Here is a 20992-nt window from a genome sequence, read left to right as displayed (position 1 = left end):
TAGTCTAGTGTGTGGACTAATACTACTCAGTTTTAACAAAGTACCCTAGAGATTGTGAACCTAGGTAGGGATCTTAAGATCTCTCTCCTTGATCAGACTGTAAGCAAAGACTGTTTCACTCTTATATTTCCAGCTTCTCCCATCTGTGACTCTGCACATGGTAGAGGCTTAATAATTATTTGTGGAATTAATGAAGAGAAATGGGGGGGGGGTCTCGCTTTTGTAGCGCCCAAGATGGTCTGGTTATCCTCTATCCGGGGGTCTTCCCGATTCTAGAAAGGGAACCTAGGACCAGAAAGCCCAGACTATCGCTGCCTTCTACCTCTCGCAAATCAAGATAAAAATAATTGTTTCCCTGCTGCCACCTGCTGGATTATTCATATTCCTTTAGATGCTGAAGGTAGACAAACTTCACATGATTGGATTGACATTTCATCCCATAGTAATGGAATTGTATGACACTTAAGTATTTTACAATTGCAGCCAACTAAACAGGTGGGGGCACACTGGCTAGCATAGGATTTCACTCAGATCGTCAATAAATATTTGTTGAATAAATTATCCTTGTTTTCATAAAAGCATGGAGCTGCTACCATTTCCTGAGTTATTTTAGAAATCATCTGGTGTAGATATAAAGCTGTTTCTGCTTTTAGAATTGGAAAGAGACCAATAAAGTCCTGATTGACAAGGCAGTAGGTCAAACGGGGGGGATGTTCTCCCTGGAATTTGATCAGCGAATTTGATTTCAGCCATCCTGAAAAGAGGAGATCCCTGTTTTGTAGCCTCTTACGGATCTTTATTTCTCTTTATGTACCAGAAAATGGCTACTATTACTCCTACTACCTTGTATTATGTCAGACTGTTTACTAGTTTGTCTCCCTCCTAAGATTGAACATTTCAGGGCAAAGATTACATCTTATCCATTTTTAGATCTCAAGCCTCTAAAATACTGCCTGGCACAAAGTAAGTATATAATATGTGTCTCCTGAATATGTGAATGGCTGAATGCAAAATTCAAAAAGTAGGGCTAGGGGTGTCTCCCATCTTTTCTCCCATACTTTGTCTCTGTGGAGACAGAAAATTTGTTCTCCACTCCCACTCCAATCCCTGGGGTGTCCTCTGAGTCATAGAACCACTCTTCCCCAGTAACATTCCTGGCATAGCAGAACTGGGGTGACGTGGCAGGGTGTGGAAGCAGAGGCAAAGCAGGACATGTTGGCTTGGTGCCCCCAAGGAAATTGAGAAGGGAGTTCACCAATATATATTTTGCAAAAGCAGAGCAATCTGGCAATCTGAAAATAGGGTCCATATACAAACTTAACAGATATAATGTGCTTGTGTGCCACACACACACACACACACACACACGCACGCACACACACAGAGCTTTATTAAAGTGACTTTCATGTCTCATAACAGTTCCTAAAGTCGGAATGGAGGGGCTAGAGGCAAGTAAGATCAACCTAGATGCAAAATAAGAGGATGGGTATCTTATTCATTCAATAGTCATTCATTAATTCATTCATTGAATTGACATTAATTAGCTCCAACTATATCCTAGGCACTATGAGAGTTCCTGGTATACACAGAGGAAGATAAAGTCCATGCCCTCAAAAGGTCACAGGCTAATAAAGCATACATATAAATTATTAGGATAAAATGTAATAGCTGCCATCATAGAGTACATACAGTTGCTATGGTTTGACAACCACATTTTCAGTGTAAAAGATGGGGAAAGAAGTTGACAAAGGGTCTTGAAAATACCACAGACTGTATGAGATTAAAACTACTCTGGAGAATGGAGGAGGCATGATCTCCATGGTTATGGGCAGAGTTATGGAATGCGGTAAATATTTGGTAAGTAAATGAATGAAGACCTGTCAGAAAGGGCCATGGAAAGCAGTCAGACCATATCACAGGGCCAGGAAGCGAGGTGGGTGAGTGAGAAGACTTCCCCATCTTATAGAACCAGAATTTTGCCAGGTATACAAGATAGGGAAAGAATCCTCAGGAGAAGGAAAAGCACGCAGGCACGACAGAATTGGGAAGTGATGCTGGGATGGGATAGGGAAGGAGGTAAGGCTAGAAAGACAGGGAGAGGCCAAATTATTAAGGATTTTGAATGCCATGTTAGTAGTAGTTACCACCTTCTAACCATCTATGTGCTTACTAAATCCTGTGTGAAGCAGTTTACAAGGAGTATATCTCTTATCCTTTTCAACAACTTTATTTATATAATAATATTTGTTTCAGGAGTAAGGCCTGTGATTCATCAGTCTTACACAATACACAATGCTCACAACACTTACCCTCCCCAATGTCCATCACCCTATCCCTATCCCAGCCACCCTATCCCCTCACTCCTTTTTCAACAACTTTAAAAAGTAGATATATTTTTTTAAAGATTTTATTTATTTATTTGACAGCGAGACAGAGATCACAAAGAGGCAGAGCAGCCGTCAGAGAGAGAGAGAGAGAGAGAAGGGGAAGCAGGCTTCCTAGTGAGCAGGGAGCCCGATGCAGGGCTCGATCCCAGGACCCTGAGATCATGACGTAAGCCGAAGGCAGAGGCTTTAACCCACTGAGCCACCCAGGCGTCCCTAAAAAGTAGATATTATTAGTTCCATTTTATCATTTTTCTTAAGTAGGCTCCAGGCCCAAGTGGGGCTTGAACTCACGACCCCCGATATCAAGAGTCCCATGCTCTATCCACTGAGCCAGCCAGATACCCCTAGTTGCACTTCTACAGATGAGAAAACCGAGATTCCGCCACTTGTCCAAAATCACTAACTTCTACTAGCCAGAATACTAACTTCTACTCAAATTCAAGTCTGGCTGGCTCTAAAGCTATGCTCTTAACCACACTACTATTCTGCCTCAAGGATTTGGGACTTTAATCTGAAGATGCCGGGCAGCCATTAAAGATCTTTGAGTAGAAGAGAGACAAAGTCTGGGTTTTTAAAAACGTTCACTACTAGAAGCAGAATGGAAAACGGACTGGAGCAGAGGGGGGTCTGACCTCTTCTAAGTGAAAATTTGTTGACTCCCCAATTCTGGACTTAGGGTACTAAGGCTCCTGGTGACACCCAGTCATTCCACAGTTAAGTCGGCGAGAGCAAGGGCAGGGAGTTTGGGGTGATCTCCGCGTTGGCAGCCGGCGGGTCTGCAGAGTGAGGAGGGCTTGGAGGACGCAACTGGAAGCCTCTCGACGCTCTGCTACGTCTGCCTGTGGACCAGAGGCTTCCGCCGCCGCCTGCCATCCGCAGGTAGTGGTGTCGATCGCCGAGCTCCGATAGCCGCACTGGGTGTGGGGCCGCTGGTAGCGGCGCAGTCTCGGTAGGCAGGATGAGTTTGGCTGGGGGCCGGGCCCCCCGGAAGACTGCGGGGAACCGGCTTTCTGGGCTCCTGGAGGCAGAGGAGGAAGATGAGTTCTACCAGACGACTTATGGGGGTTTCACGGAGGCAAGAGCCGGGCCCAGGAAGAGGGAGGGGAGGAAGCTAAAAGGAGTCCAGAACAGAAACCTCGGACAAAGAAGGGGGCGGGGAATGTAGAGGAGACCTGGGAGCTGGTACTGGAGACCGGGTGGGAGAGTCGCCGGGGGATGAAATGGAGCCTTGGAGAGAGGAGTCCTGGATGGGTTTGGAGGGGTCAGGGATGGAGGGGCTCTCCGGAGGCACCCCAGAATATGGAAGAAACCAATTGTGTACTTCTCTGGTTGCATGTTTCACCGCACTTCCGACGTCTAACAACGTGCGCGAGCTCATCGTAGTCACGCGGTATATACTCGTTGGCGCACTGCCTAGCTAGCTGTCCACCTGAAGTACAGAAAGGAGTCTCTTCAAAAGATAGAGGGGCCTAGTCTGCTCTTTTTTCGGCTTTCAACTCTTAATGTAAATGCTCCTTAGTTAACTAACCCTTCCTTGACTGCTGCTTAATAGAATAGAGCTCAAATTGTAATTAGATTTGGTTTGCCTACTTGTTTATACTTTTCTTTTTTTTTTTTTTAAGATTTTATTTTATTTATTTGTCAGAGGGAGAGCGAGAAAGCAAGCACAGGCAGGCAGAGGCAGAGGGAGAAGCAGGCTCCCCGCTGAGCAAGGAACTCGATGTGGGACTCGATCCTAGGACGCTGGGATCATGACCTGAGCCAAAGGCAGCTGCCTAACCAACTGAGCCACCCAGGCGTCCCTGTTTATACTTTTCTATTAGGTTGTAAGCTCTGTAAGTTTAGAAATGGTCTGTTTTCTTCAACGGTATACGTCCATTCTCTGGATTAGGTTGGTCCTGGTACTGATTGAATCTGTCCTTTTTTTTTTTTTTTAAGATTTTATATTTATTTGTCAGACAGAGAGAGTACAAGCAGGCAGAGGCAGAGGGAGAAGCAGGCTCCCCGCGGAGCAAGGACCACCCCCCCACCCCCCCCACCCCCAGCCATGTGGGACTGGATTCCAGGACACTGGCATCATGACCTGAGCCAAGGGCAGCTGCTTAACCTACTGAGCCACCCAGGCATCCTGAATCTGTCCATTCTTAAAATATCTTTTGAGAAGCTAGGGCAGGCCAACCACTGTTTTAAGTTCTGGGGGAAGCAGAGAGTATTGAAAACACCACTTTGTTTGTATTCCTGACCCCAGTGGGGCAACCAGTTGGATTAACAGTTGAAATACTGTGTGATAAAGAGTACGATAAGTATAGAGATGCTGTGGTAAAATGTGGGAGCCCAAGTTATTGGTCAGGATTGGCATCCCTAGGGAACATAGTGTTTAAACTCACTACAGTATGAAAAGTAAGCCTTGGCTGGGACCGGGGTAAGGAGAAAGGTTAACCCACCAAGGGTCTAGGGTGGAATGTGTAAAGGTATGGAGTCTCGGTCTGGTATATGCATGCCTACTTTCATTCTCCAAACCTTACAGTAGAATAAAGGTTGGTAAGGCCGGAGGGAGTAGGCAAAGGCCAGACCATGTTGGGCCTTGTGAACCGTGTTAGAGAGTTTACTCTCCATCCATTCATCAAAGTACCATGATCAAATATGTACTTTAGAAAGCTCACTCTTTAATGAGGAGAATGGCTTGAAGGAGGTAGTGGGAGTAGGGAAACATGGGCAGTAAGTTAAAAGACAAATTAAGGAAATTGAATCCACAGGACTTGATGACTGGGAGTCATTACTTACACATCCCTGACCAACTATAGTTTAAAATAGAACGTTCTCATCCCTCCCCCAAAGGCCATTTTCCTATTCCTGTCATTTTATGAGTCGTTATTTAATATGTACCGTTCATGCTTCCAAAAGAGATTAAAGGAGGCTTACCATACAAACAAAAAGTAGGAACAGTAAAAATAGAGACAGATCTGAAGTAATTGATACCAGGAGCCTCTGCTAAATTGGTAATAGCAATTGATATTAAATTTAGCTGTGAACTTCCTGGCAGCCAAGCCCTGAATTTCTTTTTTCAGTAAGAAAGAGGCATATACATTCTTTAAGAGAGAGAAACTTATTCAGCATTAAATCCCAGGAAGAATTGCATTCTTGTATAAGATATAAAGTAGCAGGGGTTCAGTAGATAATGTAGAAACATTCTCTTATCTGGTCATGGCTATTAATGACCCTTGATGAAAGCCAAAGGAATGGTAGTAAATCCATAACTTAGTGAAAGCATTTTGATTGAACATTAAGCTACCGTGTGGTTGAACTACTCTCTGGTGAGATGACTTAATACTTAGAGCTAGGGGATTAATGTGTTCCCAGGCTGTCTTTCACAAACATCAGTTGGGAGGAAATGATGGTCATCTGTGCAAGATTGAACTCTGGCTAGCTTGGAGTGTCAACTGTCTGTGCTATTTGCCTGCTTTGGCAGCATGTGTACCAAGATCAGCTTGTTGGTCTACATCATTGATTGAAGGGAGAGCCACATGTTTGAGGTGCCACCCTGCCCAGTTGACTCCCCTGCCCCCAACTGTGTTTTTCCCTTTACTTTTCTTTTTTTTTTTTTCTTTTTTTTTTTTTTTTAAAGATTTTATTTATTTGTTTGAGAGAGAGACAGTGAGAGAGAACATGAGCGAGGAGAAGGTCAGAGAGAGAAGCAGACTCCCCATGGAGCTGGGAGCCTGATGCGGGACTCGATCCCGGGACTCCGGGATCATGACCTGCGCCGAAGGCAGTCGTCCAACCAACTGAGCCACCCAGGCGTCCCTCCCTTTACTTTTCGATGTGACTGCCATTCTAGCCCTGACCTGTAGCCCCTCAATTCTAGGCTATACTCTATGTTCTCTTCTCCACTCAGCTACATACCTCCAGAGCTTTCTGAAACACCCCTTGTATACAGTTTTTCTATTTCCCCAAGTCTTCTTTGGCTCCCCATTATATGGAATACTGGTACCCCATAATTTATCTGTTCCAACACACCTGAGGAATGAGACCTATTTCTCATAAGTTTATGTCAGCAATGATTATCAGTAGTGGGACAAGTAAGGAGAGGGAGAGGATTGAGAATCACTTGCTTATAAATTATATAAGTCATGAATTTATTAGCCTGATATGTAAGTTTCTCTATTGACCGAATGCCGTCTTTTCAAGTCTTCTAGCATAGGGCAGTTAGTTAATGTTGGAAGAAGGCTGTGCTGGAATCAAAGGCAGTCAGCTAGGAAGATTTCTTTACCAAGACAAACCTGCTTTACTTAGGTCTAAATATTTATTCCATAAACAAAGTATACACATTCCTGCTTCTGCACCTTTTTTCTTGCTGTTCCATGATATCTCTGCCCTCTTGGCTGCCTGAACACTACCAGTATTTTATTTTATTTATTTATTTTTAAAGACTTTATTTATTTATTCGACAGAGAGATCACAAGTAGGCAGAGAGGCAGGCAGAGGGGGAGGGGGAAGCAGGCTCCTTGCTGAGCAAGGAGACTGATGTGGGACTCATCCCAGGACCCTGGGATCATGACCTGAGTGGAAGGCAGTGACTTAACCGACTGAGCCACCCAGGCATCCCTCCCAGTATTTTAAACCACAACTCAAGTCATCTTTGTTCTTTAGAGTCTAAAACAGGGCTCAGCAAACCCTGACCTGCTGGTCAAATGTGGCCCACTGTTCTGGCCCTTCACAGTAAAAGTTTGCCAATCCCTGCTCTAAATGAATAAAGTGTAAAGTTTAGACCTTCCCAGACCACCAGTCTATGGGAAGTGTGCCTTCCTCTGAGCTCCTGTACTTTTAAAAAGATTTATTGGGGCGCCTGGGTGGCTCAGTGGGTTAAGCCGCTGCCTTCGGCTCGGGTCATGATCTCAGGGTCCTGGGATCGAGTCCCGTGTTGGGCTCTGTGCTCGGCGGGGAGCCTGCTTCCTCCTCTCTCTCTCTCTCTGCCTGCCTCTCTGCGTACTTGTGATCTCTCTCTGTCAAATAAATAAATAAAATATTTTTAAAAAAATAATAATTTTTTTTAAAAAGATTTATTTATTTATTTATTTGATAGAGAGAGAAAGCGGGAGCAGGGGCAGAGGGAGAGGAGAGAGAATCCTCAAGCACACTCTCCGCTGAGCTGAGCACAGAGCCCAACATGTGGCTCAATCTCGGGACCCTGAGATCATGACCTGGGCTGAAATCAGGAGTTGACCACTTAACTGACTGAGCTACCCAGGTGTCCCTCCTGTAACATTTTAGTACTGTTTAGTACTGTTTGATACTTTATAGTTGCTTTGTATTCAAACTTCCTTTTACACTAAGTCCTGTCTTCTGCCAGACTGTGAGACCCCTGAAGGTAGAGATCAAACCACATCCTTTGTATCCCAGCATTTAACACAGTGTGCAACAAGTAAAGAGCAGTTGATTAATCTGGAAGGGGTGGTGCTGGTGCCAAAGGCCATCAGCTTGGAAGGCTTCTTGCCTGAAGAAATTGAAGGGCTGGGTTGGGAAGGAGAGCGGAGCAACTCTTAAATCAAGAAAGCAAAGAGAGTCTGTTCCTGGAGGGGCACTGATGACTCAGTGACAGTGAGAACCTCATCTCCCTATGTCCTCAGGAATCAGGTGATGATGAGTATCAAGGGGACCAGTCAGACACAGAGGATGAGGTGGACTCTGACTTTGACATTGATGAAGGGGATGAACCATCCAGTGATGGAGAAGCAGAAGAGCCAAGAAGGAAGCGCCGAGTAGTCACCAAAGCATATAAGGTGCTGAGGGTATCCTGGTTTTCTTGTACTTCCATAATTTCATCATTTCTGTTGTGCCCTTCATGAGGTCCCAGTACTCTGCTCCCCCACCCCCAACAGTCCAATTTCCTGCAGTGCTAGTTTTCTCTTAAGATCCTCATCTTTTTCCTTGTCACTTTTATTCCCTGGTATCTGATTCCAATCTCTCCCCAGGAGCCTCTCAAGAGCTTGAGGCCTCGAAAGGTCAGCACTCCAGCTGGTAGCTCTCAGAAGGCCCGAGAAGAGAAGGCACTGCTGCCACTAGAACTACAGGATGATGGCTCTGACAGTGAGTGCAGATGTTTTGAGTCAATTGACAAAATTGGAACATAATGATAAAGTATTGTATCAGTGTTAAGTTTACCAAAGCTGATAACTGTACTATGGCTATATAAGAAAAACTATTGTTATTATTATTATTTTAGTAATGATTTTATTTATTTGTTTGAGAGGGCATGAGAGGGGAGAGGTCAGAGGGAGAAGCAGACTCCCCACTAAGCAGGGAGCCCGATGTATGACTCGATCCTGGGACTCCAGGATCATGACCTGAGCCAAAGGCAGCTGCCCAACCAACTGAGCCACCCAGGCATCCTATTCTTTTTTTTTTTTTTCTTTTTTTAAGATTTTATTTATTTATTTGAGAGAGAAAGAGCGCCCTTGGGGTAGGGACAGAGTGAGAAACAGGCTGCCTGCTGCTGAGCAGGCAGCCCGATGTGGGATCGTGACCTGAGCAGAAAGCAGCTGCTTAACGGACTGAGCCACCCAGGTACCTAGAAAACCCTTATTCTTGGGAAATATACACTAAAGTATTTAAGGTCAAGAGCTAAGATGTGTGCAGCTTAACCCTCAGATCATTTGGGAAAACATATGCAATGCAAATGGGGCAAAAGCTTCACAGGAGTTGATCTGGTAAGGGATACATAGGTATTCTGTGGACTCTTCTTGCAACCTTTTTATAAGTTTGAAATGATTTCCAAACAAGTTTTAAAATTTTGAAAATAAATAAATAAAAGAGGTGGACATGAATTCAAAGATTTCTTCCTCTCTTACTTCTTTCCCAGGTCGGAAGTCTATGCGTCAGTCTACAGCTGAGCATACACGGCAGACATTCCTTCGGGTACAAGAGAGGCAGGGCCAGTCACGGCGGCGAAAGGGGCCCCACTGTGAACGGCCACTGACCCAGGAAGAGCTGCTCAGAGAGGCCAAGATCACAGAGGAGCTCAACTTACGTTCACTGGGTCAGTCTGTGGTCAGAGGGCTGAGGGGCCTGAGAAAAATGGAGACTGGAGGACCTGAGCAGCTGGGGAGATGGAGACTCTGAACGAGGGAATCAAAGGAAATGCAGAGTGAGGGATGAGGAACAAGAAACAAGGCAGTTAGCAGAGCTCTAAAGTACAAGTTACAGGGAAGAGGAAGTGTAAGAATTGCATAGAACCAAGTTCAAATCCTAGTTGTGCTGTTCGCTTGCTATAAGACTGCCAGCAAATTACTTAACCTACTTGTATCTTGCGGTTCTGGTTTACAAAGTGCCTGATTTAATGATAATCATGAAAATTAGAAATTTTCCAGAATTAGTTCATGAGATGAACTATTTTATTAATTTGTTTATTTATTTGACAGAGGTATCACAAGTAGGCAGAGAGGCAGGCAGAGAGAGAGGAGGAAGCAGGCTCCCTGCCAAGCAGAGAGCCCGATTCGAGGCTTGATCCCAGGACCCTGGGATCATGACCTGAGCCGAAGACAGACGCTTTAACCCACAGAGCCAACCAAGCACCACAAGATGAACTATTTTAAAGAAAAAATTCTTTAAAATCTCTTCAGTTTATATGCTGAGTACACAGTTGTGTACAATAATAGACTGTACAAAACATACTTTTTTTTTTTTAAGAGAGTGAGAATGCTGGGGGAGGGTTACAGTGGGATGGGCAAAGGAAAAGGGAGAGAGGATCTTACAACTCTGAGATCAAGACCTGAACTGAAATCAGGGGGTTGGATGCTTAACTGACTTAGCCACCCACGTGCTCCAGAACACACATTCCTTTATAGGGTGTTGAGAGTCTTAAATCATGAGAGTACATGAGGGAATAGCAGATTGCACACATCCCATCAAATGCTTAGTGTGGGGCATACTTTCATTGGGTGAAATAACACAGAATCAGCTGTAGTATTTAATCTGTTCTTTTTCTTTCTCTATACCGCCCCCCACCCCAGTCTTTCTTTCTCTGAATTTTTCTCTTACGTGAGCAAGAATGTATAGTTGAATGTTTGTTTGTTTGTTTGTTTTAAAGATTTTATTTATTTATTTTACAGAGAGAGATCACAAGTAGACAGAGAGGCAGGCAGAGAGAGAGAGGGAAGCAGGCTCCCTGCTGAGCAGAGAGCCCGATGCGGGACTCGATCCCAGGACCCTGAGATCATGACCTGAGCCGAAGGCAGTGGCTTAACCCACTGAGCCACCCAGGCACCCCTGGTTGAATGTTTATAGCCCAAATGTGGAGTGGAAGATTCTTTACACAGAATATCTGAGACCCAATCCATTCCACTTTTTATATTTCTCAAATTTAGATAACTCCAAAAGAACACAATGATTGAGAAAAGGTTTACTTCACTTCCAATATCTTCAGGATATATTTTCATGACTGTTTCATTATACTGACTTTAAAATTGGATATTTAATCTTTATCTGTATAATGGTAATTCAGTGCTTTCAAGCAGTAGCTGTCCCTCAAAACAGAAATGATTTAGAGCCATCACAAACAGTGAGGTGACCTTGATGTCACTGTAATTAGAGTCCACATCCTTTGACCACATTGGTTGGTTTGGACCACTGTAAAGAGGGTAACTCCCAGGCTTCTTACATCAGTAACTGACATAGGAGACCTTGCAGAAGCTTGTTTGGCAGGGGAAAATGAGTTCATTTTTGAACATGTTGAATTTGAGGGGTCTAGAAACAGTCCGTACAGTGATGAGAGTTCAGTGTACACACCCGGGTTTGGGCAAAAGATCTGCGCTGGAAACAAATTTGAAAGTCTGTTGAGTAAAGATAGCACTGTTGATGTTGGAGTGGTCAGATCAGCCAGGGAGAAAGCATGAGGAAGAGAAGACAGAGGCCGAAGGGAATCCTGCAGACACTAGAATGTAATGGGCTCATCAAAGAGGAGCTTAGCAGTGGCCAGAGAGTTAGAGAACTCCAGGAGAATTGCCTTAAGAATGCCAAGCAAAGAGAATGTTTGAGAGTCTCTTCTGAATGCTGCAGAGATGTCACCCAAGAGGAGAATGGAGAAGTGTCCATTTGTTTTGGTGACAAAGAAGTCAGAGGTGACCTTAAAGAGCGCTTTTTGAGAACCACACCATTTTGAAGCAGGCTTAAAAAGTTTGGCTGTGAAGGGTGGAAGAAGGAATAAAAGCTATAGGGTCTAGGGTCAATGTAGAGTTTTCTTTGCTTGTTTTATTCAAAGATCGGAGGAACTCAGTCTTTGATGAGAAGCACCTGAGTATAATGACAAAGAAGAAAGGATAGTTAATAGTGCAGGTTTTCGGAGAAGGGGTAGCTAGAGCACAGGTGAAGGAATTAGCTTAAGAGGGAGGGAGGGAGGATGGCTTATAGTTGGAGGTTAGTAACCCATAACAGGACGTTGGAGTGGTTCTCATCTGATGTTTTTTAGGCACTATCACCTGTCAGGTGTTGGGCATAGGGTTGAAAGCTTGAGGGGAGAGTGAAGAGTGTTTGAAATTTTGAGATAGAATATTCTGTTGATGTTGGGGGAGTCTTAAATTTTGGGAACATGGGGCGCCTGGGTGGCTCAGTGGGTTGGGGCCTCTGCCTTCGGCTCGGGTCATGATCTCAGGGTCCTGGGATCGAGCCCCGCATCGGGCTCTGCTCTGCGGGGAGCCTGCTTCCTCCTCTCTCTGGCTGCCTCTCTGCTTACTTGTGATCTCTCTCTGTCAAATAAATAAATAAAATCTTTAAAAAAAAAAAAATTGGGGGGAACATGCGTTCATAGTCTGCCCTGTTGTGTAATACTTTTCCAGGAGCACTCAGCAATCCAGGTCTGGGACATGGAGTTTTGATTGATAAGAGTGACTAAAATGATAGACTGAGGAACCTAACCTTGATTTACAAAGGAAATGAAGCCTGGAAGGGGCCACTAGGGAGAGAGAATATGGAGAGGTCTGTGTACGGGAGGAAGAACAGAGGTATCTAGCAAAAGACCCAAAGGGTAGGATGTTGGGGCCAGAGCCTGGGATGAGTGATTGCAGTATTTCAGAGCTGGGGCAGTTGCAGGCAGTAACGAAGTATGGGCTGTAGCTGGAGTGGAATGGAATAACTCAAGTGTCCTAGACAGGAAGATTGTTGAGATATGAGATTGGTAAAGAAACTGTGGGGTTGGAAGGTTGAAGGGATTACCCGTGTGTGCATGTTTGAGGTCACCGGCGTGACGTAGGATGACAGGAGTTGGTGGAGAGGAAGAGTGGAAAGGATTGCTGAAGTCTTCGGTGAGGGAGGGAGGGAGCATGACAGGAAGGAGAGGTGATCTAACCCAGTGGCATCTATGTCAGCGGGGAGGTGGGTCTGCAGATGGGTAGAGGAGCTGTGGTGTAAAGCGCCAAGTGCGCTCAGCAGGACACAGGCAAGCCCTGCTTGGGATGTGGCAGGATGAGCAGCCTCTGCCAGAGGGTTGCAGGGAGAGCAGGGCCTGACAGGGTGATGGGCTTCTGGGAAGACAAGTTGCCGAGGGCATGGTGAGGGAGCAACTAGAGGACATAGATGCATTGGTTGATTATGGAGGATTTCTGGAAGGCACAGGGAAGTGTTCGAAAGGAGAAGGGTTTGAAGGTTGGCTGAAAGGAAAGAAAGCAATATTACCTATCCGAATTCCAAGTTCAAAAGAGGCTAAATCATTGGTGGGGTTCCCAGAGCACACTTTTCTGACCCGACTTTATCTTGAGGATTGTACCCACATTTAAGAAACAGAAATTTGGAGTTCATTCAGCGGAAAGGGACAGGAATATTTCTGACCACAGAGCATTAACAAATACTTGTTGAGTGCCTGTAATGTGCGGAACACTGCCCAGCTCCGGGAATATGTAGGTAGTAATGAGTCACAGTCATTGTCCTTGAGGAAGAGACGTGTATTGGAACCACAAACTGCTGTAGTGCAGTGTCACTAGTCCGCCAGGGAACTGTGGTGAATTACAAGAGTGCTCGGAAGGAGAGGCAGCTATTCGCTCAGCTCGTTGTTGCCACATGACAATGCAAGTGCAGGGTTGCCAGATTTTCCTGTTATTTTAAGAGGAACCAGAAATCTCTATGTTTATGTACTTTTTAAAGATTTTATTTATTTATTTATTTGACAGAGAGAGAGACACAGCAAGAGAGGTAATACAAGTAGTGGGAGTGGGAGAGGGAGAAGCAGGCTTCCCATTAACGGGGAGCCCCATGCTGGGCTTGATCCCAGGTCTCCGGGATCATGACCTAAGCCAAAGGCAGATGCTAAACGACTGAGCCACCCAGGTGCCCTGAAATCTCTGTTTAAATGTAATTTCCTTAGGGCGTCTACGTGGCTCAGTCAGTTAAATATCCAGCTCTTGATTTCAGCTGAGGTCATGATCTCAGGGTCCTGGGATTGGGCTCTACATCAGGCTGTAGCAGCAGGGAATCTGCTTGAGGATTCTCTCCCTCTCCCCATCCCACCATGTGCTCACACACTCTATCCCCTCCCCCGAATAAATCTTAAAAAAATAAAATAAAATAATACAATACAAAACAGATCACACAAAACACTTAAGTGGGCTGCCCAGCTTATAACCTCTGAGAGTGTATCTCAAAACCATTTTTACGAGGAATGGCTTGGTGAAATGGGCATTGTGATCAGCCTGGAGAGACATGGACAATAACTTCAACTGTGTAAAGGACTGTCATATGGAAGACAGACCAGACCTGCATTCTTTATAGCCCCAAAAGATAAAACTGTCATCAGGCATCATATTTCAGCTTAAAATAGGAAGGAGCTCTGTAATGACCAAAGATGCCTGAAGACACAGCGAGATGCTCTTGCTGAGAGCAAGTGGACAGGGCAGCTGTGGAGGGATACAGAGGGAAACAGCAGGCTCCTTATCCAAGGGTCTCTTCTAGTTCTAAGTCCCCCTCTTCTGAGTTCATGAGAAACCAAGTGGACAGGAGAAATGGGCAGAGAGGATATTGGGGGCAAGCAGAAAACGTCAGAAGTAGAGGTGCGAGGGGGCCTCAGGATTTGTGTGAATGGCTTAGGCAGAGACTGGACAGCCAGGAAGGTCGTCAAGACTGTGGGACAGAAGTGACTTTGGGCACAGGGGGAACTCACCTTCCCCTCATTCTTTCCTTTGACCCTGAAGAGACATACGAGAGGCTCGAGGCTGACAAAAAGAAGCAGGTGCACAAGAAGCGGAAGTGCCCAGGGCCCATAATCACCTATCATTCGGTGACGGTGCCGCTTGTTGGGGAGCCAGGCCCTAAAGAGGAGAATGTGGATGTGGAAGGGTGAGTGTGTCACAAGGAAGAAGGGGAGAGAGCCTTCTCCTGCCCTCCTTAGCTCTCCTCACGCAGCTCTCTCCAACACACGGATGTCCTTCAGAGCCCTTTTCCCTCAGCTCCGTGTTTCTTTTAGCTTCTCCTCATTCTCCAGTTTTTCATTCAACCCAGCTTGCTTTTCCCCATCTGTCACTTTGATTCTCTCAGAACGTTCTCATCACTCTGCCTCCTTCATCTCTTTCCTTGCCTGTCTGATCTCTCTTTATCTGTTGTTTTTTCTCCTCAGAAGTTTTTGTGTTTCTGTCTCTCCCCTTAGACTGGATCCTACTCCCACAGCCTCTGCGCTGACTCCCCGTGCAGGCACTGGACCCATCGTCCCTCCAGCTCGCTGCTCCCGTACCTTCATCACTTTTAGCGATGATGCAACATTTGAGGAATGGTTTCCCCAAGGGCGGCCCCCAAAGGTCCCTGTTCGGGAGGTCTGCCCTGTCACCCATCGGCCAGCCCTGTACCGGGACCCTGTCACAGACATCCCCTATGCCACTGCTCGAGCCTTCAAGATCATCCGTGAGGCCTACAAGAAGTACATCACTGCCCACGGACTGCCGCCCACTGCCTCAGCGCTGGGCCCTGGCCCGCCACCTCCTGAGCCCCTCCCTGGTTCTGGGCCCCGAGCCTTGCGCCAGAAAATTGTCATCAAATAAGATGCTTAGTCCTTGGAAACCCCTCTCCTGCCCTGACTTGGGGCTCTTCATGTTTCCCCTTGTCTCCCTACTTCTTCCCTTTGTCAGCTCTGAACTTTGCCCAGCCCTTTTCTATATTTCTTTCCCCCCGGTTCCTGCTGGTTTTGTGTTTTTTAATCTAATAAAAAAGAAGCATCCCCTTCGTCTGGTGTCTGATCTGGAATTGGGAGCAAGAAGTCTTTGTGAATGTCTGAGTATATAAGGGTCTTCATTTTATTTAATAGAGTTGATCGTGAGCTTCCTTTTTAAAATTCTAAGTATTCATTCCTGCAGCTGGATTATAAATACCTTTAAATTAGACATCCAAACAAAATTCTTTTTTTTTTTTTTAATTTTATTTATTTGACACAGAGAGAGAGAGATCACAAGTAGGCAGAGAGGCAGGCAGAAAGAGAGAAGGGAGGAAGCAGGCTCCCTGCAAAGCAGAGAGCCTGACGTGGGGCTCAATCCCAGGACCCTGAGATCATGACCTGAGCTGAAGGCAGAGGCTTTAATCCACTGAGCCACCCAGGCGCCCCCCCAAACAAAATTCTTATACTTACCTTTATATCACCTTGTAGTCACTGCTTGGAATATAGCAAGGCACCAAATAAGTAGGAACTGGGTGATTCTCCTAGAACAGTTGCTCAGACTGAGGCTGCTACGCACAAGGGGAAGGAAGTGCCATGGCTGTTGGTGGCCACTAGAGGCTCTCAGGGCCGGGCAGGGTATGGGGGCTGTGTATATGTGATCTCCCACCACCCCCCACCTGGCCAGAGCTAAAATAATAAAATGCTGAGCTCACTGTTCCCCCACCCTCTTCCCCAGCACTGGGCTCCTCCCGCTGCTGGGACAGTGCTCCAGTAGCACCAACAGACCAACTGACAGAAGGGGAGGTGAGAAGGGAGGTGGCCACCAGGACTGGTAGGTGGGGAAGGCAGGGGGCTTATGGATCAGAGCCTGGCGGGAGATGGGAGGAGAGGGGTGTCTCCTATTGGGAATGATACGGAGTGTGTCTCTGTCTCTCAGCATATGTTTCTGCCACCGTCCGTCCTATCTCTTAACAGTAGTTTACATTGTCGGTGCAAGTATCTCACACACTTTCTGGGTCTTTCATATTTGGCATGGTGTGTATGTGTAGCTTGTGTGTATTTTCCCTAATGTAAAAGACTGTGAGTTTAATCTTCCTACTGTTTTTAGAGAAACTTTATCGCATTTAGAAGGCTTTTCACAACCATTGGTCCGGTGTCACCTTCCCGTCCAAAGCCAGGGACAAATTGTAGGGACTCGGTCCCTTCTGAGACCGTACCACCCTTCCCCCAACCTGGAAGTCCCCCAGCTCTTCTGAGCCCTTGCTTTCCCTTGGGATTTAGAGTTTTAGCAAACATAGAAAGTGAAATTGTGATTCCCCCACAATAAAAGAGGAAATGAGGGTAGAGGAAGAGAACTGTCTCTTTTACTCCCAACCCCCCCACCTTGCTTTCTTAAACCAGTTTAGGGAAAAGGCTGGAATATGAGGAAGAGAGGAGGAATTTCCCTGAAGTTCTCTGTATGCCCCCCTTCCTCTCAATGGGAACTGGGCATGGGGCCAGCTGTGTTGGCAGGGGCCTTGACAGCTGTGCTTGGGCAAGAGGCACCAACGGGCAAGGTTATAGGGGAGGGTGCTGCCAGGATTTCTCTGTCATACAATGGGCAGATAAATCCAGCTTGGATGCCTGGGATCCCCATCCAGAGTGGCTGAAGCTGGGGAAGCAAGAAGAAGCAAGCTCTGGTTCTAACTACACAACATAACCTCTCCCCATCTTCCCATGCCTGACTAGATTTCTAACCTCCAAGGCATCTAGTTCATTGTTCTACCTTCGGCTGGTTTATGTCCTGCTACGTCTGTGTACATCTTTCCATTATCCAATCACTTTCCCCATGTCCCCCAGGCTCCGTGAGTGCCACACAGTGGGGAGGGGGTGGGGGCCATCATGTCATCGTATCAGAAGGAACTGGAGAAATACAGAGACATAGATGAAGATGAGATCCTAAGGACCTTGAGCCCTGAGGAGCTAGAGCAGCTGGACTGCGAGCTACAGGAGATGGACCCCGAGGTAGGGGCCCCAGCACAGGCGACCAGGAGCAGTCTCCAGGCATTTGGGAAGGGTGAGGGGTCCTGGGTGGCTAAGTTCAGGGCTGCCTACAGGGCTTGGAGTCCCCAGGGGGCCAGGGAAAAGGTGTCTGTAGATGTTTTAGGGAGCCCTGGAGGTGCTCCAGATCAGAGGTCTTACTTGCTCCCCAAAACTCATCCCTAAGAATATGCTCCTGCCAGCTGGACTACGACAACGTGATCAGACAAAGAAGAGTCCAACAGGGCCCCTGGACCGGGATGCCCTTTTGCAGTACCTGGAGCAGCAGGCACTAGAGGTCAAAGAGCGTGATGACTTGGTGCCCTTCACAGGCGAGAAGAAAGGTATTGAGACCCTAACAACCATGCCTACCCAAATCCAAATGGGTGTCTCTCAAGTGTACCCCCTCCAGCTTCCCTCCCACCTTCCAGCTTCTAGCTGCCCAGGGACTTGGCCACCCTGAAACCTACATGCCATCTTTCACTCTTCAACTTTTAGAAGAGATCAGGGGACCCAGTAGTCCTGAGCTGGTAGAGGACTCAGGCTTTACAGTGGCCCCTAATGACCCAGACCTCTACCTCCTGGAGAAGGAAAGGAAGCTGGAGACCAGGATCTTAGGAGGAATGACCTCTACCTGAACCATCCTTCATCTCCCCATCAGGGAAACCCTATATTCAGCCCAAGAGAGAAATTCCTGCACAGGAGCAGATCACCCTGGAGCCTGAACTGGAAGAGGCACTCGCCAATGCCACAGATGCTGAAATGTGTGATATTGCAGGTGGGCTGCTGTGGGAAGTTGAGGAGGGCGGGGACACCAGGGCCAGGGGTTTCCACCCAGGGCATGGGACTAGTGAGGAAGGCCCTGAATAGGACACAGAAAGCCTCAGGTCGTGGTTTAAAAAATTTTTTTGGTTTATATATTCACTCGTTCATTTTTTAATTTCGTCGTTCACATCTCAAAGGCAATTTTACAGGGATTGTAAGGCAGATAAAAGTGGAACTACCCCGGCTGAAAACAGGAGAAAGTCAGACTCCCTCACTCTCACACACACACCCTTTTTTCCTGAATGTGAAATGCTGTTGTTTTTCTCTCCCTCATCCTCTAGGGGTTCTTTAGGGACCTACCCTTAGCCCTGTCTCAAAGTCTTAAAAACCACCACCTTAAGCAGTTCATGGAAGGGAACTCTGGGACCTAGGGATAGTGGGAACCTCGTTGGAAGAGCGAAGAGGTCAGGCCTTAAAACTACAACTGATTCAGAATGAGGAGGGAGGGGGGCTGGGAACAAACCCGTGGCCCCTCTACTTGCTCTCTCCAGCAATTCTGGGCATGTACACTCTGATGAGCAACAAGCAATACTATGACGCCATCTGCAGCGGAGAGATTTGCAACACGGAAGGCATCAGCAGTAAGTGTGTCTGGGGGCATGGCACCCGGGGCTTTGGCAGGCAGTCCCAAAGTCAGAGGAAAGGTAGTGAAGGGTGAGACAGGGGGATCATGGAGAGAGTATGGTACATGAATAATAGGAGAACCAATGGGGAGGAGATTGTGGGAGACATATTGGGGTTTCCTTCTGGTCCTCACCCACCAGGCGTGGTGCAGCCTGACAAGTACAAACCAGTGCCAGATGAGCCCCCAAATCCCACAAACATCGAGGAGATCCTAAAGAGTGTTCGAAACAATGACAAGGAGCTACAGGAGGTGAACCTCAATAACATACAGGTATCTGATCGCCCCCTGCCATTCTTCCCACTAAACTATGTGAGTCCCAGATACGTGAGTCCCTTAGCCTGCCATCTCTTCCCCTGTGACAGGACATCCCGATCCCCATGCTAACAGAGTTATGTGAGGCAATGAAGACAAATACCTACGTCCGGAGCTTCAGTCTGGTGGCCACAAGGAGTGGTGACCCCATTGCCAATGTAAGGCAACTTGAAATCCCTAGCCCTCCCTCCGTACCATGACATGTACCCCCACCAGGGCTGTCCGAAGGGGTTGTGCTGGGGGTGCTATTCCCATCATGTTCTCTTAGGGTAGCTTGATGGAGACTCTACCCTCACTCCTATGGCTCATTGCTCTGAAATCTTCAGATTGCCTTCTCAGAGAGCCACAACCGTCTCATCAGCCCACCGACTCCACCACACGCTTACCTCTGTGCTTCCCCTACTACCTGCATTCCCTTCCGTCTCCCTCTAGCCTCTAGCTCCTCAAGGCCTCTTCTTAAAGAGCTGTGTTCCCTCTTGCTCCTGTTCTCTCTTTCCTCAGTCACTTGTGAAACTGTCCCCTAATCCTAACCCAAGTCCCTACTCCCCAGGCGGTGGCAGACATGTTGCGTGAGAATCGTAGCCTCCAGAGCTTGAACATTGAATCCAACTTCATCAGCAGCACAGGGCTCATGGCTGTGCTGAAGGCAGTTCGGGAAAATGCCACACTCACTGAGCTCCGTGTAGACAACCAGGTCAGCATTCCCTTCCTCTGGTCTTTGCATTCAGCTAATATTCACTGACTCTCTTCCTTTGGGCAGCCACTACTGGGTCAGGATCTCATCTACTTTTATTTGAATTCTCCTCTTCCTTGTCTCTATGAAGGGAGCCAAGTCAGCTCCTCATCACCCACTGTGATGAAACAAGCTTCTTTGACCCCCCAAAGGGTTGGTGGTATGGGGCCATGAACAACACAGAGAGTGTAGCTGATGGGTCTCATCTCTCCCTCCCCTAGCGCCAGTGGCCTGGCGATGCAGTGGAGATGGAGATGGCCACTGTGCTGGAACAGTGTCCCTCCATTGTCCGCTTTGGCTACCACTTTACACAGCAGGGGCCACGAGCTCGGGCGGCCCAGGCCATGACCCGGAACAATGAACTACGTGAGTAAATGCAGACATGTTCTATGGAGGAAAGGGCAAGGAAGTAGTGGATCCTCTGGAAAGCTGACTTAGTGACTAATAGCCTGGGGTGCTGCCAAAGCAATAATCTCATGAGAAGTCCTAAGTGACCAGAAAGTAGATAGAAAAGTCCCCTGCCCCAAATTTATACCTGTAGAAAGGAGGAAAAGAATCTAGACATACCTGTTTGTGGGCATGGTATTTTTATTTGCCATGTCATTTCTTATTTTGCTTTGTTAATGAGGGGTGGGTATGCTTGCTGGCCGAAGACATTACCTCTTTAAGAGTCTGGCCGAGGAACTGGAAAGGGGAAGAAGAGCATCTTTGTAGGAAGGAGAAGATGGAACAAAGGCTTGTGTTTACTCTCTCCCGTTACAGGTCGCCAGCAAAAAAAGAGATAACACTACCTTTTCCCCTTACCAACTAGAGCTGGGAGCCCTGAATGTCTAAATCCTCATCTCTCCCCTTCCTGTAAATAAAGGCCCTTCTGTCCATTCTGCCTGCCTCCTTCCTTGGGCTTTGGGGTGGGAATCTTGGCGCTAACCCCCAAGGGTTACTGCCAGTTCATAGGGGATTATTTATAC

General features: G+C 46.9%; 2 protein-coding genes across 6 annotated transcripts; both read left to right on the top strand.

The window, feature by feature from the left end:
- Positions 1 to 3259: 3259 nt before the first annotated feature.
- Positions 3260 to 15582, top strand: VPS72 (vacuolar protein sorting 72 homolog). Of its 2 annotated transcripts, none has more exons than XM_032360700.1 (6): positions 3260 to 3462; positions 8015 to 8167; positions 8360 to 8474; positions 9247 to 9423; positions 14561 to 14705; positions 14983 to 15582. In XM_032360700.1, exons 1-6 carry the CDS (start codon positions 3346 to 3348, stop codon positions 15398 to 15400), a joined length of 1125 nt encoding a protein of 374 aa, XP_032216591.1. In that variant the 5' UTR covers positions 3260 to 3345; the 3' UTR covers positions 15401 to 15582. The 2 variants fall into 2 exon arrangements, with proteins under 2 accessions (XP_032216591.1, XP_032216592.1); XM_032360701.1 differs by having other exon boundaries at positions 3261 to 3462; positions 15013 to 15582.
- A 549-nt stretch (positions 15583 to 16131) lies between these two features.
- TMOD4 (tropomodulin 4) lies at positions 16132 to 20902 on the top strand. Of its 4 annotated transcripts, none has more exons than XM_032302139.1 (10): positions 16141 to 16314; positions 17350 to 17514; positions 17717 to 17873; positions 18191 to 18307; positions 18846 to 18935; positions 19119 to 19249; positions 19342 to 19449; positions 19842 to 19985; positions 20246 to 20390; positions 20787 to 20902. In XM_032302139.1, the coding sequence occupies exons 2-10, from the start codon at positions 17392 to 17394 to the stop codon at positions 20807 to 20809; spliced, it is 1038 nt and encodes a 345-aa protein (XP_032158030.1). In that variant the 5' UTR covers positions 16141 to 16314; positions 17350 to 17391; the 3' UTR covers positions 20810 to 20902. The 4 variants fall into 4 exon arrangements, with proteins under 4 accessions (XP_032158032.1, XP_032158031.1, XP_032158030.1 ...); XM_032302138.1 differs by having other exon boundaries at positions 16142 to 16342; XM_032302141.1 differs by lacking the exon at positions 17350 to 17514 and having other exon boundaries at positions 16132 to 16314.
- The last annotated feature ends 90 nt before the right edge of the window (positions 20903 to 20992 follow it).

The sequence above is a fragment of the Mustela erminea genome, chromosome 10, assembly GCF_009829155.1.
Source record: "Mustela erminea isolate mMusErm1 chromosome 10, mMusErm1.Pri, whole genome shotgun sequence".
Lineage (NCBI taxonomy): Eukaryota > Metazoa > Chordata > Mammalia > Carnivora > Mustelidae > Mustela > Mustela erminea.
This window is presented reverse-complemented; position numbering and strand designations above follow the sequence as displayed.